Genomic DNA, 27,380 nt, shown 5'->3' with positions numbered 1-27,380 from the left:
ACAGAAATTACGAAGAGGAAGACACGCAATGATATTGCAAGATTTTAAAATAAATTTGTGACTAGTATGGCTATTTCAGCATTAGGATTAGCGATGTTCTTTAACATTTTGAGTCCTCATTTTATTTCTGAGACAAAATTATATATGCAGAAATAGTGACCAAAGACACTGACCCACAATTACTACAATAGGTTTAGAGAATCCAGAAGTATTTAACACAGTGAAAAGTTTCTTCAGTGTCATAAAGATACTTATCTTTTATTTACCAGTCCCACACTTGGAAGTGATAGATAATGGCAAAAAGAAATAAGATAGACATGTTGGTGTTATAACAGACAGAAGGAGAATTCAGTTCCAAGAACTGAAGTGGCTCAATATCGGAATGAAAAATGTTATAGAAGAATCCTGTCTGGAAGTGGAATCTTAATCAAATGTTCCAGATAGCAGAATGTTAACAGAAAACACTATACATGGATTTTTAAAGAATCAGAATGTAACAAAACAGGCTTAAGAATAAAATTACAGAAAATAGCATTTTATCTGTCTTCAATGACTCAGAAGGCCCTGTAGGATCTTGAAAGACACCAGATTCATTATAAAAATCAATAATTACCAAACACCGTAATAACTATAGAAGTCAGAGGAGACTGGTTGAATATTGATCCTTTGATATAGCATGGAATTTGCTATTTTGCATAAACTTGTCCTATGTAATTATTTTTCACATTTCTCTTTCTCATGAAATAGAATGCAAAACTGTAATAAAAAAGAGATTTATCTGAGCTTTCTGCTTTAATACCAAATTAATATGTATACTCTTCTGCTTAAAAAATATACTCTTGTATCCTCTGTGAGGGAGGCAGGAGGAGTCTTTATTTTATCCTCACTTTAAAAGTCAGGAAACTGAGGCACAGACAAGTAACTTTTCTAAGGTTAGTGGCAGAATACAGAGGTAGAACCAGGTTAATATGATGGATTATTGGCTTCTAATCAAGTGTTTTTGCTACTACATCAAATTATCTTAATTACCTTGCAATAAAACAATGTTTTATATATTTATTCCCATTTGTAATCCAAGAGAGTACAAGTTTTGATTTGATACACAAGTATATAACATTTACTGATAAAGAGTAATTATTAAAACAAAATTGTAACTCTGAATGTTTGTATAGTTGCTATTTAAGTAAAAATGTATTTTAAAAAATGTTTACTTGCCTTTTCATATTACTTTTTGCTAGCCTGTAAAATGACTACTTGAAAGATTCAATATATATGAAATAATACTTTTGAAAGTCTGTGGCAGTTATCTATAATTACTGTTTTTACCCACAAACTATTCTTGTTTTATACTTCATTTATTTAACAAATATTTATTGAGCAACTAATATGGGTATCACATTATCTTTTTTTAAACATTCAACTTTCAAGGGGGAAAGAAGTTATTTTCTTGTGATATATACTAATGTAAACAATTACAAAATGCAACGAGTATTTTCTGATAAAAGTATAGGATCTAATAATGGAGTCTTTCACTTAATAAAATATTTCATAAGATATATAATTTAAGATACTGACCTGTATGTTTTCTTGGTCCCTTCACATTTCTAGACATTTGAAAATATTTCACTTTGACCATTTTATGTTAAAAATGGAATTGTTTATTGAAAGTCTTCAGGAAACTTAGAAAAGGCATGGACTATTCTCTTTGGACACATTAGAAAGAGGAAGGAAGAGTATGCTGATTTCATTCAAAGAAGCAATATTTTATTAGGGGGTGATTAGATGAGATAATAAATGAAGAGCCCCCAAATCAGGCACAATCCAAAAGAAAAGTGGATCATGAAAAATACTTCATTTCAGGTACACTTCATAAAATACTTCCTTCTACATATTCTGAGTTGGAAAGATAGCAACAATATATGTAGAACAAATGTTCAAGTATTCTAAGTAGGACAAAATGATATAGGAAAGAGCATCAGCAATAAAAGAATATTTGGCTATATCCTAAGACACACTGATATGAAGAAAAAAGGCTGAATTAATTTAAACAACTAAAAATTGGACTGAACTAAACTACTGGATGCCAATCTCCACTGCATTCCCACTCCCACCTAAGGTTCACGGTCTGCATATGAAATCACTATTATTAAGAATATTTCCTCATTAATAGAAACTGTACTCCTTGAATGCTATCTCAACTAGTTCTCATCAGATGTTTAATTTATATTTATTTATTTAAAATGTATTTATTAATCATCAGATGTATAGAATTTATTTACCATCTCCATAATCCAAAGGTACCATTACAAATTTTTTTAGTAAAACGAACTGCCAAAGCACAAATAACCCAAGTCTGAGAATAGTGAAAGGCTAAGGAAATTAGAAAAGGTTAGAGCTTGTACAGTTTGAAGTTCCTGTGTTAAATTACTTGGGGCTGTTATTTAAAAGAAAGGCTGTTAACCATTTGGTGAAAACTGAAGTTCAGAGAGAAAAGCACTCTGCTTGTACGCTTTGAGTTCAAGGCTCTCTATACCAGAAATGGAATACAACGTTACCTTCAGGGATTTTAATAAATCTAAGAAACACTGCTAGCAAAAGAGTTGCTGTCCAAATAGACTGACACACACAGGCCAATGTAGCGCCTAATGACAGAGTAAGATAATGACAGGCCCCACTCAAAATCAGCAGGAAGAGGAAGATCAATCTTGGCAGAGTGAAGGAAAAATGCTGGCTTTCTTCGCGTTAGCTCATCTCATACATATCTAGCTTCAGCAGCTGCCCAGTGCTGTGGGCTCTGCATTAACTACACAGTGGATCAATAACAATTACACCTTCTCAAAAACATGACACATAGCAGGATTGGGTTGACATTTCACTTAGGCCAACATTGATCTCAGTGCATCTGATTCCAGCCCTAAATTCAAGTCAGGCCTGGGTTTACTTGGAATAAACACAGAGTTAAAGACAAAAAAGGAAACCAGCTGCTTGTGTCTGGGTCTAGAAGTAAACAGCACTTCCATCAGTGCAGTTCACATTTTCAATCCACTCTTCTTCTTGTTGCTACTGGCAATTCTGAAGGTGATCAAAGACTATTTTTTATATGATTTACTCACCGTGACATCAATGTTGATAATATCTCCATCCTGAAGAGGTCGACTGAAACATAAACAGAAAAAAAAAAACGGTGACAGACAGATCCCAATAAAAGGAATATAAAAATAAATATCTAATGACCACTATCACAAGCCTAATGAGTTGCGGTGATAATTCTGAGTGGAGAAGGAATGAATGGAATAACTATATTTAATCTTTAATTTATGTTAGTCACATCAATTTTTACTAGAAATACCTAAATGAACATGTATTGCCACCGGTAAAAAATCTACTTATTCTCAACAAAATATACTTAATAGTTATCTTAATTTTACAAAGAGCCAAAGCAATAGCAGATGGTTAAAAATCTAAGATGGTAAAAGAAATACTTAATGCACAGCCACTTTTTTTGTATTACATATTGCTTTAACAAACATTAAATGGTGGTATTATGTCCATTTAGAAGCAAAATACTTCAAAATTGTTGCTCTACCATAATCAGCTTCAAAAGTTTGCAGGTAGGTTTCAATTAAACTATAGTGTCTTTCAACATATGTTATAGATCTTAGTTTCATGTTTTAGTTTCCAAAGGAACAATATGTTATTAAGCAATGAATACCTGTCAGGAATACCATGACAAAGCACGTTGTTTACAGAGGTACAAACAGATTTTGGAAAACCTCCATAGCCTAGAGGTGAGGGATAGGCATCATGACTGATGATTTCCTGATGAACAAGAGCATCTATCTCTTCAGTTGTCATGTCAACCTAAAATATTAAATAAAGAAATTGTGGAGCGACAGTTGAAGACACTTCCTGTATTTATTGACTATGCCTATAGCTACAGCACTTCCAGAGGAGGCTGTATAAATTTACTGTGATAAACTTGTGGTACAACATTTTAATTAATTATGATTAACCTTAAAATCCTATTGTGCCTTTCTGACAACTGTTTGGGTACATGATGGTGTTATGGACTATTTGGAAATGGACATTTTAAAATCTAAGATCCTCTCAATCACTTGTGAGTCATTAAATGACATGACTCCGTTTTAGCCTGAAGGTTTAAAAAATATGTTCTGAGGCAATTCCTTCCTCTTCTTCAATGGTTACTGCCCTGGGCTAACCAAAGCATATAAATTCTCAAAAGGATCTTCAATTTAGATGACAAAGCTTGAAAAGTAGGTCAAACCACACCTTTTTATCTCAGTGAAACATTACATGGGTTTCGCCATAATGGCATGGAGGTTATGGATCATGATTTAAAAAACTAAGTCTGATACATTTTGTAGAGATTCAGGTTCACTAATCTTGATTTCTTTCATGCCTAAATAAATCAATGTCTTTTCAAAAAATATTTTTCCCTTACTAGAATGTATCCAATTGCTCCCAAACTAGAAGAAAACTGAAATCAAGTTTTGTGGGCACATGAGGACTATCTCCACAAGTTCATAAATCATGAGCAAAATTCTAAAACAAAATCTTTTATTAAAAAGTATTTCTTCAAGAGTTTTTTTATGTTATTTTATATTCACATTATGGTTAGTAGTGTTGCTATAACAAGTCTATTACACAAATGATACACTAAGTGTTTCATCTTTGAGTCTCACTTCCTAAATTCTGCCCACCTTTTGGAAACTACAGTATTTTCTTTTATGATCCTTACATAGCAGGATTCAGATTCAGTTTCAGATTATTCCAAAAGACCTAAATCTTGTAGTAAGACAGTTGTACACAATGACATTGCTGAATTACCTATAGCTTAGTGTATGTGGTCTGTCTTTCTTTGCAGAGCCAATGTAAGAAAATAAGAGACAAAGGATGAGGCAAAGCAACTCTTCAGGCACACGGAAATAATGTGGGGAATAAAAGAAGAAACCACAGGCAGGAGTAAGAGGGGAAAAGTCAAAGCCATCTGCCATGGATCAACTTGGATAGGCTGATTGTGCTCCAAGTATCTCCAGAATTCTGCTACCTAACATCAAATTTGTATTTTCAATTATCTCTTGAATAAACACAGAAATAATACGATCCCTTTCCCCTATCCCAAGGCTTTACTTAATTTTAACAAATTAGATGTGTACAAAAGAAGAGTTAAAGGGAAAAGGAAAAAAGGGGAGCAGGGTTTGTTGCCCCTTATGTAAGTCTTCCGAGGCTTGGTGAGACGCCACCTTTAAACTCTTCCCGGCCAGGAGGAGGACATGGCGGGCCAGCTGACAAGCCTGACGAAGCCCTTGAATCTGATCTTCATTCTTAACTTCTATGCTCTCTCCCCAGTCGGGTACAATGCCTGTCGTCACATAGTCTGGCTTCTTTATGTGCTTGAGGAAAAAGGATTGAAAACGAAGATCAGAACCCAGTGCATGACAATGGGATCATTTTTTCGGACACAGCCCCCTGCTTCATGGAGCTCTGCCCTTCCTGCCGGAGCACCGACCTCTGAAGCCAGCACAACAGACCCTCCAGGCTGCCCCCAGTTCCTTCCCCTGCCCTTTTGAACTTAACATGGCCTGTTAGTGCTGCCTCTGGATGGTCTGTTAACCTTTCTGTGCTTTGAGTCACACTGGACTGAAGGAGACTTCTGGTCAAAACAAACAGGAGTTTTCTTCCTTCTCCAACCCCGTTAGAAGCCTATTGCCATTGATAACAAATAGCACCAAGCTTCCCAATTGCCAAATGGTTAATTAAGAGCACTTTCATCTGCTCGACACAAAGACAAATTTATGCAAAGGATAGCTCACAACACCCTCTCCCAATGAATATATGTAAAAGGCTGACTGTCAAGTTCACGGATGCCTATTACATATGCACTTCTCTTACACTTTGCAACTGTACCCAAACTAAGAAGGAACTAGAGGACAAAACGAAACAGCTCTCTTTCCTTTTCCTTTCTTTTTTTTTCAAGTACATAAAAAATACTTTGAACACTTCCATCATTTGTCAAAAACAAACAAACTCCCCCCTCCTCTAAAACTCAAAATGTTCAACTCTGATCACCCTTGGAGAACATTCTCCACCACTAACTTAAATCCATGGGCAGTATTCAGAAAATAAATACTACCTTACACACAGAGCTCCTTTCAGTCCCAAGGTTTTGCACAGCTCTTTACAAACTATTTATGGCAACTGCTACATAAGTTTTGTTGAGCAGTACCCAGTAAGGCTACACAGCAGTTGGGGACAGGAAGCTGAGAGAGATAACGCTATTCAATGGACATCACAGCATCTCTGGAAGGGCTGAGGTTAGGGCTCTGCACTTTGGGAACTGCATCATGCAGGATTTAAGGACCTTCACTTGTTCTTGTGTTCAGATGGGCCTTTCTGACACAAGTAACGCCATCGCTTGGGCTGCAGCAGCCGAGCTCGGGGTGAGCATCTTCTCTGCTACAGCTCTACCACCAGCACCCACAAAGCACACCCGGTCTCCCACAGCCCCGCCTCCTCTCTCTTTGCAATCTGGCCAGGTTACAACCACAGGCAGAAGGGCTGTTGGCTTGTCACTGAAATTCTAAAACAATACATTCACCTCTCTGGAGACTTCTTTTTTCTTTTCTACTAAGGAAATACCAGAAACATACTCTGGGCTCTGGTGGCCTGTCTTGTCAGCCCTTGGCACAGAAATGGGCCACTCACCTTCAGGGAGTATGATATACTTAATGTGGGTTTACTGCAAAAAAAAAACCAACAAAAAAACAGAAAAAGAGGGAAAGCAGGTGACTTTGGCGACAAATCTATATTTCTTTCACCTATTCTCGTTCTTCCTAAACGATCCCCACACCTCCTTTACATTGCATTTTAGAAAAATGGACAGATTGTCTATAATCTTATCTTCATGGTAGAAATTTAATATGGAAATTTTAATGATAGAAACTTAAATTCTAAGTGAATTAAGCAGTTATAAGCTCAGTGCTTTATTTTAAAAAATGAATATTATAGAACTGCAGGATGTTAAAACTTCCCAAACCACAGGTTTAAATCACAGACCAAGTTTAAAAATTATAATTCAAACACCTCAGAAGTCAAAGGTGCAAAAACACTTGATTGCTTCTGCAGTTAACCTTTATCTTGGCCGGAAAAAGCAGCAAAAAAATAATAGGCAGTACAGTACCTTAGGGACTGGATGAGCTGAAGAAACTGCAGCCGGCAAAACTATACTGTGTGAAATCTCTCTTTGTCTTCGGAAAAAGAAATTTCTTCTTTGTTGACTGCTTGACTGCTTTTGTAAGTAGATATGATTGAGTGATGAAGAGAAAATCCTGTGACAACCTAGAAGCAGTAATAGACATATCTTAAGCAAAAAAAAAAACTACTTAGTGCTACATTTTAAGATGTTGCGTTGTTGTCTATTAGATCATTATTATAATCCTTTATTGGCACAAAAGAGAAAAAGCCCCGAATAGAAAGGAAAGCAGTGGTATTCTGAGTTCTAGTACAATAGTAGCAAAGCATATTTATTAGCTAATAGTATGTTTACATAAATGTTTGACAATGGAAAACTCTATTCTAGTGGGTAAAAAACATATAGAAACATCTGCTAAACACCAGGTCTATAAAAAGAGCAATTTCTGCTGTGGTACCTTAAAAGCAGCCATGTCCAGGATGACCCTAGATTCAGGGCACTGTTTGGGTGGCTTTATGTTCTTTAAAGCCATTTTCCTTTCACGAATCCTGGACAAATTACCAGCTGCACTTTTTGCCCTCGATAGGATTACTACTCTGTGTTAAGTTCATGTGCAGCGAGGCATTATACTGAAAGTCATTGTAATGAATGCTCGAGTCAGATAAAGACTAAATAGCAAAACTGGAGGGTGTAACCCTGACAGGAAACGAATGTAGGGTCCTAAAGTACCCACAACAGGAATTTAGAAATATCTATCAAAATTTTAAATGCACACATCCTTTGACTCAGCAATTCATCTCCTAGGACTCTACTGTATGCAATGATGGATGTCTGAAGATGAACTGTAGCGCTGTTTGTGGTAGAAAAAAATGGGAAATAATCCAAATGTCCATCCGTAGGGGACTGGTTAAATATATTATGGTAAATCTATACAACAGAAAACTATAGAGGTATTAAAGAGAATAAGCTAAATCATCTCTATGTATTGACATTGAAAGAGGTCACAATATATTGTTAGGAAAATAGCAAATGCTGAGCAGTACATATTAAAAGTTCATTAAAAGGAGCTTATGTAAAAAGCTCATGTAAAAAGAACTTATACATTTATACAGGCTTGTATATGCCTATAAACTTTCTGAAAATTGATATTCAGCAATTGTGGTTATTTCTGGGATATCTGATTGGGGCTGGGGTGGGGAGGAAGACTTCCTGATTCCTTCTGTTTTCTTCTATACTGATCGACTTTTAAAAACATTCACTTGCATTACTTTTATAATTAAAACAATAGTTTTGGGGCTTCCCTGGTGGCACAGTGGTTGAGAGTCCGCCTGCCGATGCAGGGGACGCGGGTTCGTGCCCCGGTCCGGGGAGATCCCACATGCCACGGAGCAGCTGGGCCCGTGAGCCATGGCCGCTGAGCCTGCACATCCAGAGCCTGTGCTCCGCAGCGGGAGAGGCCACGGCAGTGAGAGGCCCGCGTACCGCAAAAAAAAAAAAAAACAATAGTTTTAAAAATCCCCAACATGCCATAATTGCATGTCAGGGGTTGGCAAACTACAGCCCAAAGGGCAAATCTGCCCTGCTGCCTATTTTTATATAGCCCCAACCTAAAAATGATTTTTATATTTATAAATGGTTGAAAAAAATCATATTTTGTAACATGAACTTATACAATATTCAAAGTTCAGTGCCCATAAATAAAGGTTTATTGGAACATAGCTACGCTCATTCACTTACAATTAGCCATGGCTGCTTTTGAGCAACAGTGGCAGAATTGAATAGTTGTGACAGAGAACATATGGCTCACAAAGCCTAAGATATTTACTACCTGCCCCTTAGAGAAGAATTTTGTCGACTCCCGGTCTAGAGCACTGGTTCTCGAAATGTGGTACCCAGACCAGCATATTAGTATCACATGGGGAAAAGATGCAAATTCTTGGGCCCCTCCTCAATTTACTGACTCAGACTCTGGGATGTGGTCAGCAATCTGTGTTTTAACAATCCCTCACCAGAGTGATTCTCATGCACACTGAAGTTTGAGAATTACTGGCCTAGAGTAATCTTCCAGCTGTGAAACATAATGGAAACACAAATTGCAGGTGAGTATTAGCCCCAAAACTCAAGATCTCTAAGTGGGAGAAAGGAAAAATGGGGAAAAGGCACAGAAGCAAACAAACCCCGATAGTCATTGATTCAGTGTCCTAAGTTTCACTCAATCATGCTCTTCCAGAAAGCTGAAAGTAACATTGTTGAATCAAACTTACAGAGGTGTTTCAGGTATTATTTTAAATAATTCCAAATACCAGACAAAATGCTGCCAGTAATATCACTTCTTTAAAAAGAAAAAAAGTTGCTTAATAGAGGCAGGTACATATTCCCTAAAGCTTGTGAAGTACAACATTTCCCTAAAGACAACACCACCAGCCCCAGGATGTTAACTGTCTATGAGGGGCAGGGTAGTTTCCTAGTAAAAGCAGATGGTTGGAAAGCAGAAGCCTGGACTTCTGTCTCAGCTCTACTACTTGGTAGCTGTGTGGCCCTGAGCAAGTGTCTTGTTTTGAGTCTCAAGTGAGAATTAATTGGAATAAAGTCTGTGAAAGTGCCCTGCCTTTAGTAGATGCCCCAAAAAATGGTAGTTCCTTCAAGAATACTTGAAAAGTAAAATGAGAAAGAAACCCTGGGCTTCACTATAGCTTCTAATACTGAGAACTTATTGTGCATCAATTACTATGCTAGGCCCTTTACATATGGTAGCTCATTAATCTTCCTGAGAACCCTGTAAACTGTGAACTGTTGTTACTCATTCCACAGTTGAAGATACGGAAGCACACAAAGGTAAGTAACTCTGCCAGAGTGCCAAAGCTGCGGGAAAGCAGGTCCAGTTGCCTTCATGAAGTATGTTGCTCTCTCATGCGTGAGAAAAAGATGAGCTAACAACACACAAGGACACACCTGAAAATGTAAAAGGCCTCACAAAACTAGTAAAAGTTACCACTATTATTTTTTTTTTTTTTTGCAAAAGTGGTGATGGGTTGACCTAATCCATCCTCTTTCTCAAGCCAAACTCCCTTTGCTGACCAAACACATGCTGTAGAGGTTTGGCTGGGCAGTCTGTGGACACAGAATGGAAAAATCTGGGTCCCAGTTAAAGCCAAGGAAAGGCTCAGGTGGAATCAATCCATGATTCTGGGCTCCCTAACTGCATCCCTAGGTAGGACCAAAGACAAGCTCCCAAGTGTTTCCCTTCTGAGAAAAGCATGTATTATGATGACTATTAATAACGATAACACTAATAGAAATAGAAAACAATAATAGTGGTTAACACTTAATGGCCAGTTTCTTTAATTAAGCACAGTGCTAGGTGCTCCACACACATTAAGTCTTACCAGTGCTGTTAGGGAGGCAGGCAGCTGTTGATGTCACTAGTTTATGGATGAGGAACAAAGGCTCACACCTCTGGTGGCCCCAGCTAGAGTCCTCGAAGTCCAAATCCAGGGCTGTGTCTGCCGCTCCAAGCTGCCTTTCAACAGTGTGCACGGGCTCTAGTAGCTGGTATGCTTTGCTATAGCATGTGTTTTTTCAGGGATCCAATTTCAAAGAAATTTTTTTTTAATCATGAAAAAAAATAAACATCATGGAACCAGCCAACATTCAGAATGAAGGTATTTTTCATGAAAAGTCTTAGAACTGATTTAACTGGGAGGCATTGTGGTAGTGAAAATAACACGAGCTTTGAAGTCAGATCTGAATTACCAAAACTTCTGAGCCCCACTTTCTTCACCATTACATGGGAATAGTAGTGCTTTCCTCACCACCAGGTTGTGAACGTTAGTTGAGATAACACATATCCCTAAACCATCTTTTAAAAGTAGGCGCTCCATGGGGGAGTTCCCTGGTGGCCTAGTGGTTAGGATTCCAGGCTTTCACTGCCATGGCCTGGGTTCAATCCCTGGTCGGGGAACTGAGATCCCGCAAGACACGTGGTGTGGCCAAAAAAATAAAAAAGTAGACACCCCATAAATGTTAATGTCTTTTCCTTTCCCTTCTCAACACTCAACATGTTTACCTGTGGGCCTTGAAATTTACTTATTCTTTTATTTGACAATTACTTACTGAGCTCCTCCTACATGCCATGCTTTGGACACGAGGTGAACCAGGTGACAAAGTCCCTGCCTCAGGGAGCTCATATTCCGTGGTGCGACACAGACAAGAAGCAAACAAATACATTCGATTATAACAGATGGTGATATTCCTGATGAAAAATGGGCCCGAATGACACCGCATTGGAGCTAGAGGTTCCGCTCCTGGTCCTGCCAGGAGCTAACTGTGTGACCTCGGGCAGTAACAACAGCAGTGAACACTGGCTGAGAGCCTACTGGTGCCAAGCTCTGTACTGAGCACTTCACAGACACTATCAACTGCTACAGAAGGTTTAGTAAAATGAGGGAGTGAATTTCATAATCTTTGAGGTCTATTTTTTTTTAATATAAATTTATTTATTTATTTTTGGCTGCGTTGGGTCTTTGCTGCTGTGCGCGGGCTTTCTCTAGTTGCAGTGAGCTGGGGCTACTCTTGGTTGCGGTGTGCGGGCTTCTCATTGCGGTGGCTTCTCTTGTTGCAGAGCACGGGCTCTAGGCGCACGGGCTTCAGTAGTTGTGCCTCGTGGGCTCTAGAGTGCAGGCTCAGTAGTTGTGGTGCACGGGCTTAGTTGCTCCGCGGCATGTGGGATCTTCCCGGACCAGGGCTCGAACCCATCCCCTGCATTGGCAGGCGGATTCTTAACCACTGCGCCACCAGGGAAGTCCCTGAGGTCTCTTTTAGCTCTGACATGTGTGCCTTCGTTCAGCAGCTTCTGACTGTCATGCTATGTCCCAGGCAATGGGACGATGTAGAGTCTGATCAATTTTAGGACTCATGTAGACTTTTTTCAATGCAGTTGATAACATGAAAGAGAGGTCATCTTTATCAGTATTATCAAGTTCAAGTACACAGTCATTACAGGGGGAATCTTTCCAATGTTCTTAAACTCAACGCATGAAGTCATCAGGTCTCTACTAGGAGATCTGAATGAGGCTTCTCAGACATTCACTTCTAGAATGAACAGTGTCGCCAACATACCTGTTCTGCTAAATAATGGGCTCACTGCCAGAAAGAGGCAGGCACCTCCACACATGACTTAAACATTGGGAACACAGCCTGAACATATCCAATCTGTTGACAATTATGGTTTTGCAGTGTTCTCAGCAACTCCACTTCCATAAGATACATTTTTATTGGAAGCAAAATCTTTTCTTTCAATCTGATAAAAGATACCCTATAAATGTTGTCACAAAGTAACAGGATAATAAGGTACCATGCCGTGTTTATTCTACTAACTATTCATTACAAACCAGAAAAAAAAAAACAATTTAGTGTTTTCACAGGTGAAATGAAGAAATGGTCTTACATCAATATGTGCCTTTAGAAGATAATGGCTCTCCAATTAACATGACAAAAAATGCGGGGGGGGGAGATCCTCAACTTTGCTTATCATAGTATAATTCATAAATAGCAATTAACAAATTTTCTAAATGCAGAGGGAGTAAAATTAAAATCCCCCATCCCAATTATACTCAGGGTCACAAACTACATTATCTGCTATAGATCACTCTAGAAAAGGTTTGTTGAATTTCCTATATATTTCCTTTCTTTGTAAAAGCACTGCTTTGTACATCCAAAATGAACACATATGTTATACATCTGTTATATTTCAATTTAAAAAATAACTAAATAGAAGAACTGCTGATACCTTCTAATAACTACATGTAACTTCCAACTTGCTACCGTCAATGTTACACAGCTAATTTGATGATGTCCATCATCAGAGGCAGGGACACCAGGCAGCTTTCCATCAGCCTCGGGACTGGCCCCTCGGTCTTCTGGGCACCATCATTCACCCAGGACTCACAGCAAACCCTCTTTTGTTAAAGCTATTTTTAGGAAACAAGGGTTAAGTTGACTAATCTGAAGTTTAGGACATGCCAGTAGGAAATCATCAGAAACCTCAGAAGAGGAGAGCCCCAGATCAGCAAGGAGCTGCTTTGGACTAATTTGATCTTAAAAGACATGATCATAGCGAGTGTTGTTACTGTCAATTATGTAACAGAAACTCTCTATAAGGTTTCCTTAGGCAGTAAATCTATACGTTATCAGTTATGAATACTAGAATACTTACTGTTATCACAGGTAATAACAAGAATTTATTTTCAGTGTCATAAAAATTCTATTAGCTCCTAGTTTGAGCTGAATGTCAAAAATTATAAGCAACTGCTTCTTTCCTTCCACGGAGGAGCGCGCTGTGCGGCCTGAATGTCTATTGAAATTGCTACATGGCCCTTGGATCCTGCAGCACATTTTTCATATTCTAAATTTGTATTTGAAATGAAAATCTAGGTTACAGTTTTAAATATTTTCATATTCGGTAATAACATCAATTTCTAAAAGCTGCATTTTATTTCCCTTTACAGATTAAGTCTGAAAGGTGGGACTACAGAATTCAAGTATGATGGGGGAAGAATGCATTTAAAATAACTAATATTGCTGCACATGACATGCCCTATATTCACTGGCCTCTTACTCAGGGTTCATTTTAATTGTTATCTGCGCGTGCATTCTATACCACATAATGAAAAGCTTCCATTTCACCCACTGAGCCCTGGGTTTTTATGTGTACCTCTACTAATGACCCTTAATTAAGCTGATTTTACCCTCGGAAATGCAAGTTTTCTTTTGGTCAACAAGTATTTTTAAGAGAGAGTTCTGAATGAACTTCCAAAGAGACATTTAAAATGCCTATTAATGCTTATTATCTTAAGCAGTTGTAAAACTGAACAGAGTACATTTGTACTCAAGTGTGGGCTACCAACACCTCTATGTTTCACTGTACGTTTCCAGGGAAGCACTTTCACCCTCCAGAGTGCCATCAATCCTCAGTTATGGTATGTTTCAGAGGCTTCAAGTATCTGGGTAGAAAACAACACAATAAAGTAGCCTGTATCACTTTACATTAGGCAACAATGTCAACCAGAGATAATATGTAATTTAAAAGACACCCTGTAAAATGTCTTGCTGAATGTATTTTTTCGTAATGATCAGCAAATGTCAAAGTCTAGTAACAAAACTATTATTTATAGCATATCAACATCTAATTGATTTTACAAATGGAGGCAATTATTTTGGATGAAGGGAGGAATGCCTGCCAGATTTAAATGATTTATGATTACTAAGAGAAAACAACGTTTTGCTAATTCATTTTCAAATATGGCTCTTACACTCATTGATGATTTTAATTTTAAATCAAAGGATTTGCTAAAATAATACATTAACTCTAAAAAAAAGCAACTTGTGACAGCAGTTCAAGATATTTTTAACTGCTTAGAAATATTGCTTCCTACAGTAGGCTCAGGAGGGACTGTACCACAGAAATACATTTTCACGGTGCTGATTTAGAACCACAGAAAGATCACAGTTCATGAACTCCAACCAATTACCCAGGGTAGGAGCACAGGGTCTTACAGCACGGCGAATGCAGCCATGTCTCATATTTCCTGACCTAAAATATTGACTGTCCGCTTGATAGGTTTGATAACTTGCACAAATGTCGTGAAAGGAAAATTAAATAGTCTGCCTCACTCTCTGTAACTCCCATTGATTTTTATAATCTAGTAGTAAGAGGTACATGTTTTAAGAGTAAATGAGAAAGAAAGTTCCTTCCCATATCAAGGAGACTATAACGCAGAGGAGAAGCTCACATTTCACAAGAAATAACCTGTGCATCTGTTGAAGAAGAAGAAGAAAAAGAAAAAGAAGGGAAAAAAACCCAAAACAGCTAGGGGAATGCCCCAGGCTGAAGCAGATACTGATTGGGCAAAGCTTAAGGACAAGGGCCCTTGGAACTAAACAAAAGCAAATTCATTCTGTTGACAGATGTTGATTACATCAAAGCAACAAGGAACTCCCCCAACTCCCCTTTTTAAAAAAACAATTAATACCTCTCTACAATCTACACAATAAGGACAAAGTAAGTTTTTAAACCAATCATAACAGACATTATTAAACTTGCTTTTTAAAAGTTTTGGTTGAGTTCTGGTGTGCTTTTAGCTATGAGCTTCTCCAAACAGTGCTTTATTCATTCCCACGGACATGTCTGGGGAGCTAAGCTGCCCATGCCATCAGCCCCTTCCTTCCAGGGGTTAACTGCTCTGACTGCCAAATAAAATACAGAGCAAGCCATGTAATTATGGAGACAGTCAAAGGGCAGGCTCTATTTTGAAATCTATTTGCACGGACAAGGTCTTCCAATTGAGCTTACAGGAAACAAGCTGGTAAAGAGCCTCCTTTTCCCCAGATGCTTTCCACACTTTTTTTTTTTTGCTTTCCACACTTTTTCTCCAATTCAGAAAATCATGGATATGGACACCATACACCATTACTTCCTGGATTTCAAGCTAAGATGCCATTACAAGGAGAGGAGTGGATCTGTTTCACAAACCTGTAAAAAAAAACTTTTTTTTTTCTTAATTAACAGCATTTGGCAACAGCATCCAGCAACAGCCTCTGGACGATAAAGCTACAGTGTTTATTAAACAACATTTCTCAAGAGGATACAGGCCAATTGTTATGCAGGTGTTGGAAAACAGATCATTTTCTTTAATGCTCAAAATAAAGCACAGAGTCAAGCCTAAAGTATGCTGGCATAAACACTTATCTGAAATAAAGATTCTACTCGACATCCAACAAGGTTGTCCTTGAAGTTATTTATAGCTAAGATGGCTAAAACAGTAACAAAGATTCCACAGAAATAAAAAAAAAAGAAATGTGTAAAGCATTTTACGTGACACAAAATCCTAGCTGCTTAAAGCTCTAAGTTTGCAATTTCTATGAGACTTTATCATACTCATATTAGAATTGGGCCACTACAACTAATAACACTAAGTAGTCAGAGGAAGGTGAGATAGTAGTCTCCACCACACATATGAGGCTGTGGATGTAACTCATCATCAAGCCTATAAACCAGAGCCTGGAAGTCCTGGTTCTAAAGAAGATGAGCTGGAAAGCCAGCCATAGAGCACTTCTGGGAAGAGGAAGGGTGGCGGCCTGAGGGCACCCCCTACCAATAATAACAACATTCAAGAATGATGCCCAGGTCATGGCAAAACATGACCTTCCCCAAGGCTCCATCAGGAAGTTGGCTCAGTGCTACATCCCTCTTCCTATTTAACAAAATGTATCAATAGCAACTGATAGAGTATAATGTCAATGACAAGTTCAGAAATGGGTTTAGGAAAAATACTTCATTTTGCTTCTTAGCAAAAGCTAATTGGATAATATGTTATTATTCATTAATTTACATCACTAGCACCTAGGGATCTGTGATTTAAACAAAAAGCATTCCCCTCTTCTTGGGTGACAAAAACAACCCAACCTATTCTAGAAACACAGATCAATAAACATACCTATTTAATAAAGTAGACTCATGTTTGTGAACCTAGAAAACAATTCCTTTAGGCCGGCCCAATCATAGCCGGGGGAGGAGTGTCAAAGATTATAGTAAGAACACAAAATCTAAATCTAAAAGCAGATCATTTGGTGGATAAGTGGAAGTTACACAGAAATGATTAACCTGTAAAAGGAACTAGGACTACTGTATGAAATTTCTCCATTTAAGATGAAAAATGTTTTGTTCAAAATTTGAATTTAAATTCCTCTTTATAATCATAAAATATTGAGTCACACTGAAATAGTATATGCTTAGAAAATCCCATTGTGTCTCAGCTAAAGTTTAGAGAAAAGCAGCTTTTTAGCACTTCAACAATACATATACTCAGGCAACTTCTTGGACAAAGAAATATTGTACCCTTTCACAGGAAATAAAGAAGCTGTTTATTAGGGCTGTGGTTAAAATGTAATAATTCATTCCAGTTGAGCCCTGTGAAAAATGTCATCAAAATATCATTTTCTTTGCCAGATTTTCTGGATGCCGTAGTATCATTTAAATACAGAATAAAAGTCAAGCTCTGATCAGAGTAGAAGTACGACACCAAAATGACCCAAAAGCAAACATTCATTCTGTCAAAGTAACAGGAAAGAATTTCACACAGTCCTGATACCCAGAGAATGCACACTTCTAGGTTAGCACAGAACATCTGGCAAACTTCAACTTTCCAAAGTCTCTCAAAAAAACATTCCTATTACCTCACATACTTGGGTTAAAGAAGAGGAAAACATAGAAAAAAATTTATATTAAAGCACACAAGTAAGCATCAGAAAGAGCAGTTTCACAGAAATAACACATGGAATTCAATTTTAGAGAAAGTCTGTATACAAGTATCATGAGTTTACAAAAGACTGACATAATGAGAAAGTCTTTCTTTAATTCTTTAAAAAAGACTATTCTTAAATACTACTGTCATGTAAAATACTACTCAAAATATTAGTTATTTGGATAAAAATATCCAGTAATAGAAGATGTTGGGACTTATAATTTATGATCAAAGGCACAGCTTTAGTATGAGTATTTTTCAATTGTACTAAAGCCTTTGAAAAGACTGTAATTTTAATCTTCCCCTCACAACAGGGTCAACTGAATTCTATATGCAACATGCTCTAGTTATATTGTTGGATGCATTTCTTTTCTCTTTTTTTTATGAGCCCTTTAAAGTTATTTATGCAAATAATTGGTATAAAATAGCTCAGAGCTTTGACCCAAACTACAGTATCATTACCAAAAAACCCCTACAAAACCCAAAAAAATCTTAATATTTTCCTGAGAATGCTTTCACTGTACAGCTCCAAGTGAAAGGCATGAAACAAAAAGAAACCATTTGAATATAGATCCTACGATGGTATTTTGACAATTGTGGGAGTTCTGCCCTGTAACCAGGCAATAGAAGTGGTAGGTAGTTAGGTAGGTCAATAATCACAACCGAAAATAAGAAAGCTAAGCTCCAGGAAAACAATATATTTTCAGCTTCTGTAGTTGAGATTACACAGATTCAAGACAATAGAAGCCAGGATCACTCATCAAGCAGTCATTTTCACAAAAAATAAAGAGAAAATACACAGTAGCCTCTTTAGCAAAAGAAAAAAGTTCCAAATTATCTGAAGGTAGCTTTTTGAAGTGATGTAGTTATGTTGCCACAAATAACTTTATATTTAATTCAACTATGTAGCCTTAGTTAACCACATGAAGAAATAACAGCTCCATTGCTTTAAGAATTAATGCAAAAAGTACAATGTATTAAAATGGTACAGGCTTAAAAGGGGAGTCCCAGAGAAGCCTGCTTACAAATTGGCTCTTGTATTTTTTTTTTCAGATATGGATGCTCAGCTATAAAATCATTATTTTCTGTACTAAAGATTAAAAATGAAAACCACTGCCACCACTACCCAAATGTGTACTCTTTACCTGTATAAAGCAGGCTGCCTCTCATAGCTGAAAACACAATATTACTTGAAATCCGTAGCTGACCAAGGTCATTCACACTTGGTGGAATGAAAAATTCATCATCTCATTTTTAGATTAAAGTCTTCAGTAGAGCCACAGTCCTGAAATATTTAATGTGTACAATATCTGAAGCATGCTATTGTCTAATGTGAACATTTTTTGAACTATAGTTCTACCAGAGTGTTATAAAACAAAAACAAAAATGCCAAGATAAAACATAGCCCATTTGGAGGTAAAAATAAATAGTAGAATTTCAAACACTTAATATTTTGCTTGTGAATGTGCCATGGGATTTTCCTCTGAAAGGTGTGCCTTTCTAATTATACTTACTTGAGTTCTTGTTTAAATTGTTTTCCCTTCTCTGAGCATTAGTTGGTTTACTTGGACAAGTTAGTTAAATTCTCTAAGTCTTAGTTTGCTCATCCGTTAACAGGAATAACAATACCTTCTTCACAGGCTTGCTATGATAACTGTATGACATGAGGTATGGAGAGTGGCACAAGGTAAGCACTCGATAAATGGTAATTATGATCACTGGTTGCCTGACTATGTATGGGAGAAGGTCACTCTAAAATGGACTGATCGGTAGGTAGAAACCAGTCTGAACGTCAAAATGTGTTTTGGACAATTCACAAAGTAAGTACTTCACAAAATATTCATGAGATCCTAGGTTGGGTCCCAGAACTGCTACTTAAAAACCATGCTATCCAAAGCACTGGTCCTCTCCTGCCTTTATCACAGGACCACCCTGACTATCAAATGAGACTGCAGATGTATAAACACTTTATAAACCAGATGGCATCTCATGATTGTAGTGTATTGAGAGAAGGCTTAAATTCAGTAGGATGAATCATGTACAGCCTAATTTTGACATTTTTCTGAGAGTTCTTGGTGGGGCCTTGCTAGAAAGCTGATGGTAAAGTCTAAGGAAAATCTCTTCTTCCATTTAGAAGCACAAACGATCCCAGCTTTATTCAAGAATCATATCCTTCCAAACACAGTATATGGAATAGATTTTATATTTGTGCAAAGGGTGGGATGAGAGAAGTATGTTTTAGAAAGATTCTACTTGGCAGTGAACACATCCCCTGTAAAGCTCCTTACCGCAAATAATTTTGAGACAGCAGAATGTTATTTTTATTCTGTTATTAAATAGTGTTCAGTCAATGTTATGCTTAGCCATAAACTGTTACGTTGTCCTTGGTAACCTCAGTAACTTAGTTTGTAAGAGTTTAAACACATTTGTTTGACTATTTAATAGAAATATTCTAGAGCTCACTGAATCTTATTGTTTAAATGTACCAAGAAGTCTCCTTTGCATAAAAAATCCTGTTTATTAAACAGTAATACAAGAACGTATTTATATTTCAAGCACTACCAACATACATCATTTATGACAAAAAAGGCAAGCACTCCATAAGAAATGCTCAATCACTGTCAATCACAAACACTAAAATATAAAAACCAAAGCAAGCCGTGTGAACTGTATTAAATTCAGCTAAGCACAGAACTACCAAAAGAACAAAAAAAAAACCAAATAATTATCAGTGACTCACAGATCTATTTACATGAGATACACAAAATAACGTGCAAAGGTGTAACCATGGTAATGTGATAGCCTAAATTGAGTGCCTTTAAAATTTCCACTTATTTAAACACTATGCAAACTGATGTCCTTACAAAATTTAAATATTTCAAAAGTAGTCAAAGCTTATCTTTGTTATCTGATCATTGATCAAAATAGTTTCAACTATAAATCAGCTGTCTTTAAAATTATTCATGGCCCAATTTAATGAAACCATGATAAAAATATCAAACAATTTTTTCTAATTTTTCAGCAAACTATTTTCACAACCACTGATTAACAATAGAAACAACTCAGCTGTATACAATAAATCTCATAATAGTCAAATAATATTAAAACATGCTTTGACATAAAGACTTTTCTTAAACTCACACTGTTGTGTGTAACCACCCCCTTCTAATTAGCTACTGAAGCAGTAATGCTATCAGCTGTTTCAGTTTATAGGTGATTTTCACTGACAATTACCATTTGAATAGTTTAATATTTAATGCTACAGTTAGTCCTAATGTCTTCTATTTTATTTCTTCAGCTACAGGAGTAAAACATTATTTTGTAGTTCACTGGCTCCCACACTTAAGATGTAATGTTTAGTGTGTATTTCATTATGTAGATGAGCAATGGATGTTGCTTGACATGATTTAAATGGGTCAACAGTATTTTCCTAGTCACATTAATCATTCAGACAGCTAGAATTTAAAATATGGCCTTGAAAACTAAAACTGGAGAATCTATTCACACAAATGATACTCACCATTGGCGGGTTATCTAGGATGTGGTTAAGGAGAAGGAAGAGTTACAGACTTTGAACACATGTTTCATTATTTACTCGGAAACCACTTCAAGACCCTAGCTCTGTTTTCAGAATCTAAGTGAACACCCACAGGGACAGATTTGTGAGATACCAAACTGTAGTTAAAAAAAAAGCATTAGATGGAAATCTATGAAAACGTTTTCATTTGAGAAGAAAGAATAAAATTTGGGGAGCCCAGCTGTAAATGAGACAGGGCCCCAAGGGTATGATCAGGCAAATGGTATCTATACAAATATACCGCAGCATGGATGAGGACACAGCAATCACTTTAGACAACCATCGTGTCTTCACCCGCTGATGGCTCCTAGGAAGTGAAGAAGAGAAGGAGAAAAAGAAAAAGCAGAACTGGCCTTTAGAAATAGCTGCAAATCATCTTGTTCCAGCTGCATCAAAAGAAGGAATCTGATAAGGAACATGGAGAGAGACAGATGTGAACCCATGAACAGCAACTCCAGTTTCCTCTTCCCTTCGTTGTCATGACTGACCTCTCCACTGAGTCTGACCGAGGGACGCTCTGGTCTACATGGCTAGGCAATATGCTGGAAGACCATCCTGGACAACCATCCTACCACTTTGTTCCATATGAATTAGGTGCTTTCAAACAAAAGTATGGAAGCCACATGCAATCGCTTCCCTCCCACCAGAAGCTCTTCAGTGGGTCTTTGGCAGCTGTGAAGAAGACAGTGCCCGGCATTAGCTTTCTCTTTCTGAACTCACTTCACAAGGGTCATCATCCTAAGTGGATGTGCTCTGTCTTTGCATGAAACCACACAGAATGAGCCAGAGTTCATGGGAAGCCTACTTTTTTTTTTTTCTGATTATGAAAATGGTATATGCATGGTATTAAACATTTTTATAACAATACTGAGAAAGCATAAATAGTATAAAGTAAAAAATGGTAAAGAGCTTCCTCAAATGATCACTGTTAACATTCAGCAAACACACTTTAGACCATTTCTCTATGTACCCATTAATATATTTTTATTATATTTTTAATAGTATATTAATTTATATTTTATAAATATTCTGTTTGTACATGTAGTTTTATAAACTGCTATTCTGAAAGCTAGTAATTTCTCTCCACAGTATACAGAAGTTTCCTGTCTTTTTTTAAAAATTAATTAATTAATTTTATTTTTGACTGTGTTGGGTCTTCGTTGCTGCATGTGGGCTTTCTCTAGTTGCGGCGAGTGGGGACTTCTCTTCGTTGCGGTGCACGGGCTTCTCATTGCGGTGGCTTCTCTTGTTGCGGAGCAGGGGCTCTGGGTGCGTGGGCTTCAGTAGTTGTGGCCCGCGGGCTCAGTAGTTGTGGCACACAGGCTTAGTTGCTCCGCGACATGTGGGATCCTCCCGGACTGGGGCTGGAACCCATGTCCCCTGCATTGGCAGGCAGATTCCCAACTACTGCACCACCAGGGAATACCAAGATACCTGTCTTTAACAAAAACTATAGATCTACATGATACTTTTCATCCTCCTGGGTTACTGGTTTCATAGTACTCCTTTATATGGATGGGTAACATAGCACTTTATTTAACTGATGATGAGCATTTAGGTGAGTTCTTCTGTTTTGTGCCCTGCACAATATACCTTTTACAAATACATGTATTTGTAATTTTTTTTTTAGCTTAAATTCCCAGAAGTAGAATTCTTGGGTTAAAAAATATACAAAATTCTGACATATCTGCAAAACTGCTCTCCACAAAAGAGCAATTTATATTCCCAATGGTACCTATTCCCCTACACCCTCACCACTATTATTAATGTTGAAACCTTTGTCAGTCTGATAAATGAAAAATGGTATCTCGCTTTTACTTGTTTTTCTTCAGATACTACTGAGGTTGAAGATCTCTTTAGTTATGTATTTATATTCTTTTGTGAAATCTCCATTCAGGCCTTGTGGGCTGTTTCTTACTGGATTTACTTTAAGTGTGCTCCGTGAATTAGAAACATTAAACATTTGTGTACTACATTGTTTCAAATTTTTTTTCAGTTTGCCATTTGCATTTCAACTTTGTTTAAAGTGTGGGCTTAGGGACTTCCCTGGTGGCTCAGTGGTTAAGAATCCACCTGCCAATACAGGGGACACGGGTTCGAGCTCTGGTCTAGGAAGATCCCACATGCCGCGGAGCAACTAAGCCGGTGCGCCACAACCACTGAAGCCTGCACGCCTAGAGCCGGTGCTCCCAACAAGAGAAGCCACCGCAATAAGAAGCCCGCGCACCGCAACGAAGAGTAGCCCCCGCTCACCACAACTAGAGAAAGCCAGTGCGCAGCAACAAAGACCCAACACAGCCAAAAATAAATAAAATTAAATATTATTAAAAAAATAAAAGAAGTGTGGGCTTATATTGAATTTATAGATTAATCTAGGGAGACTATGACTCTCTAAAATATTTAGTTGTCTTATTTAAGAGATGTCCTTACATTTACTGCAGTCTTCTTTACTATATCTCAGTAGACATCTAATGTCTTCACATAGGCCCTGTATATTCCTTATTATTTGTTTACTCTGGGATATTTTATATTCTTGGTTGTTATCATAAATGGATTTTTTTCCATTATATTACCTGCCTAAACATAGGACAATAATTGTTTTTCTTTTAAAAAAAACAAGTTTTAAAAAGTTGAAATATAATATTCCAGTGTCATACTTTCATGCTCCTTAATATATAAAAAAAATCAAACAGACATACGGACTCACACGCTTTTTCCACTGGAAAGAAGTGAGTTGGGACTGACTGGGTTTAACTAGACTTTCCTTTCCATCACTGCCAACTCACCCCCTCCTACCTTGTCTCGCCCCAGCGTTACCCTCCCTCTTCTCAAATATGAAGTGTTAAACGAGGTAGGCTAACAGGTGCTGGAAGTGCCAGTAAATTAAAGGCACCAAAAAAGGACAGATTTTTGGCAAAGGTTTGATATTTAAAATATTCCCCCTCAAAAGCAATGACCTAATCATGAGGGGTTGGGGGAAAGAGTGAGAACTTTTTAAGACTTATTATTCTACACTTACCTAAATTTACAGCTTAGTCTTGTTTTTGTGTTGAGTTGTGTGTCTGGGTTGGGATGGGGCAACCGTAATATTTTCAGTGGTAGGGTTCCATCTTAATTCAGCCTTTATGCAGCTGTAACTGTGCCTGTAGGCACAAGAAGGTCTGACTGCATTGAGCAAACAGCACAATTACGAAAATTCCCCTCATCTTATAACAGTGAAAGAAATCAAGAACTTTAAATAAAACTAAATTAAAAACTAATCTGCCAGCTTTCCGACCAAGGTCTCTGTATACCTCTAGTTGCCAGGATCCTCTCATATTCAGTTTGACTTCCCCCTGGGAAGACAAATATTCCTTAAAGTTGTAGAAGGGGGGCCAGGGTGTGTGTGGGAAAAATCCTCTCCTTACTGTTCTCTTAGAGCAAATGCTTTCCTGATGTATTCTCTTCCATGAGTTTCAGAATACTACTTCCAACTCCACCTGCAAGTTTGGAAAATCCCTATGACATATATTTGGCAGAAAAAAATGACTACTTTTTTGCATTATAAATATCTGATCCACAGGTAATAGCATGGAGGATTATACCCTTTTCTCGACTTTTACCTATATTTGAAATTTTCAATAACAAAAAAATTTAAAGAGCATTTGGTCTAGCACTAAAAAAGAAAAATAGCTTTCCTAAAGAATTCAAAGAGGGCTTCCCTGGTGGTGCAGTGGTTAAGAATCTGCCTGCCAATGCAGGGGACACAGGTTCAGGCCCTGGTCCGGGAAGATCCCACATGCCACGGAGCAACTAAGCCTGTGAGCCACAACTACTGAGCCTGTGCTCTAGGGCCCACAAGCCACAACTACTGAAGCCTGCGCACCTAGAGTCCGTGCTCCACAACGAGAGAAGCCACCGCAATGAGAAGCCGGCGCACCTCAACAAAGAGCAGTCCCTGCTCGCCGCAACTAGAGAAAAGCCCGTGCGCAGCAACGAAGACCCAACGCAGCCAAAAATAAAATAAAATAAAAGAATTCAAAAAGTGTAGGAAATAGAAGAGTTATTCTAAATCTAGCATGCTGTTTACAATGAAAAAGCAAAGTATTTAAAATGAGCATTGATCTGCAATTGCTCCTGTTAGGAACAGCCCCAGGACTGATGCTTCTTGATGGTAGAAACTGCAGAGTTATTCACACATTTCTAATTTGCAGTTTGCAGCCACGCATCCTTCTTTGGAGTAAACCTGGGGTTGAGTTTTAACTGCTCATATGTTACGCAAGTAAAACTCCTAAAGTACATTATAGCACAAGAGGGCACAGGTTTGGACACCAAACTCTTTCTGAGCACAGTGTGATATAAGGTGCTGGCTGGGATCTGAAAAGTGTCTGGGGCTTGGCCCTCACGGTGATGTACAGAGAGGCAGGAAGTCTTCATGGAAGTTCAACACTGGAAGTGCTGGAGAAACACTGCAGTGAGGGAAGTTCCATTTCCACCTCTGTGTCATAAAACCTTAGGCAGCAAGTAGATTTTTGCACAACGGTATGGGGCCCCTCAGGTAAGTATAAAACAGGAAGGCCATAAATCCTGTAAAGGGGGTAGCAGTGGACTGACATGGACAGAATTTACACCTAGAATTAATGTGTCATCATTACCAAATCCACTCTGCTCTCAACTCCATTGCCATGACTAGATGATGCTGACCTCACTGAGTTATCTGAAAGGCTGGCAATATTTGGGTTTGGTGACGCTAACTTCAGACCTCATAAATATTATGTAACTCTAGTCTTTTTGCCTCTAGCCAACCAGCCTGACTGCAATTTTCAGCCACAAGTGGCAAACTGACATTGAGAATTTATGAGCTCTGCCATATTAGTAATGCACATTTCCTTTTGAATTATTCTAGCTTGTAGCCTGAAGCAGATCATAATTATCATTCCTTTTGCCATACAAATCTGAAGATCTAAAAGTGGTTCAGGTGGCAACATCAATGTTTCAATGTTCTATGTAGGTTGGTAAATAATAGCCCGTATACGACAAATGAAAAGCACATGGATATTTGTATTGCTGGAATTTTAAAATATCTTAGCTTATTAAAGCTTGGTCCCCATCACAGTGTGTCCCTATAAATTGATTCCCTATCCTATTAGAGATGTTTTTCACTTTACTATCAAACAAATCCATGTTGTACGGTTTGCTTGGAACAGGATATTCAGGTAGTCAGTGATCCATACTATGGAAAAAGTTAGTTCTACACCAAGATAAATATGTGGTCTTAGCTGTTAGGAAAGCATTTTCCTACATAAGCAATGTGTCTAAGTTCTAGGCTAGCCCATTTGCCCATAATATAACTGAAATACTACACATTTGCAATGAAAAGAAAAAGCTAGGAAACAATTCAGCTGCAAACACCTGATATTTTAGCTACATTATGGATTTTCCGGGAATGGTGCTGCCATTTACAGTGTGGTTTCTAGAGGAAAACATATTCTACATGGACAAGGAGGGAAAGTGAAGTGTCCTCTCTACGGGCTTCTACCTCCCATTCTCAGCCTCTTCCTCTCCATCTCCCACTGGAAAGGGGATGGAGGTTGAATGGCCCTGAAAACACTAGAGAGGAGAGTAGGCCACATCTCATTCCTTCTCATAAAATCTGTACCAGCCCCAGAGCTAGGATCCTCATGCTGCTTCAGCTTCTTCCAACATCTAGAGCAAGTGAAAGGAAGCAAGTCTGTTTTGAAGTTCAAGCAACCCCACTTCCCTGACCCTTAGCACCAGAATGAACACCTCAAGCCCCAGTACAGCCACCTTGAGGGGAAACATGGTGGCTCGGTGGGACTACTGTCACTCTAACTGGAGTTCACCAATATGGGCAGGACGTCTGGTTAATAATAACTTAGATGGAGCCAGGGGAGCTAGATTGTCTAACTTCAGTTCTGGCTCTAAGATTTACTAGCTGCCAACCTTCAGCAAGTTACTTAATCATTCTGTGCCTCAGTTTCTCTGTTAATAAAAAGGGAAAAATTTAAAAATTGTGAGGATTAAATAAGTTCATATGTATTAAGTATTTATCATTATGGCACCTGGCACATAGCAATCAAAAGTTGAGCTATCATTCATTATAGGTGTAGTATCACTTTGAATGAAAAAGGTACATAAATGCTCTCTCCTTTTTTAAAGCTATATTATTTTTTCCCTCTGGTCTCCAGAGCAGTAGTGGTTAGGTAGGAAGATGAAATTTAGCAAGTGGGGCTTCTCTGGTGGCACAGTGGTTGAGAGTCCGCCTGCCGATGCAGGGGACATGGGTTCG

The 27,380-nt window shown here is 37.9% G+C and overlaps 1 protein-coding gene across 1 annotated transcript in view; it reads right to left on the bottom strand.

The window, feature by feature from the left end:
* METAP1D (methionyl aminopeptidase type 1D, mitochondrial) overlaps positions 1 to 27,380 on the bottom strand; it is a 79,631-nt gene that overhangs the window by 10,244 nt on the left and 42,007 nt on the right. The window contains 4 exon segments of the mRNA XM_065880684.1: positions 3,114 to 3,156; positions 3,713 to 3,861; positions 5,265 to 5,414; positions 7,202 to 7,359. Of these exon segments, the coding sequence (XP_065736756.1) occupies positions 3,114 to 3,156; positions 3,713 to 3,861; positions 5,265 to 5,414; positions 7,202 to 7,359 (500 nt within the window).

Source organism: Phocoena phocoena, chromosome 7 (genome assembly GCF_963924675.1).
Source record: "Phocoena phocoena chromosome 7, mPhoPho1.1, whole genome shotgun sequence".
In the NCBI taxonomy this organism is placed as follows: Eukaryota; Metazoa; Chordata; class Mammalia; order Artiodactyla; family Phocoenidae; genus Phocoena; species Phocoena phocoena.
The sequence above is the reverse complement of the archived record's forward strand: the minus strand, read 5'-3'. Positions and strand labels throughout refer to the sequence as shown.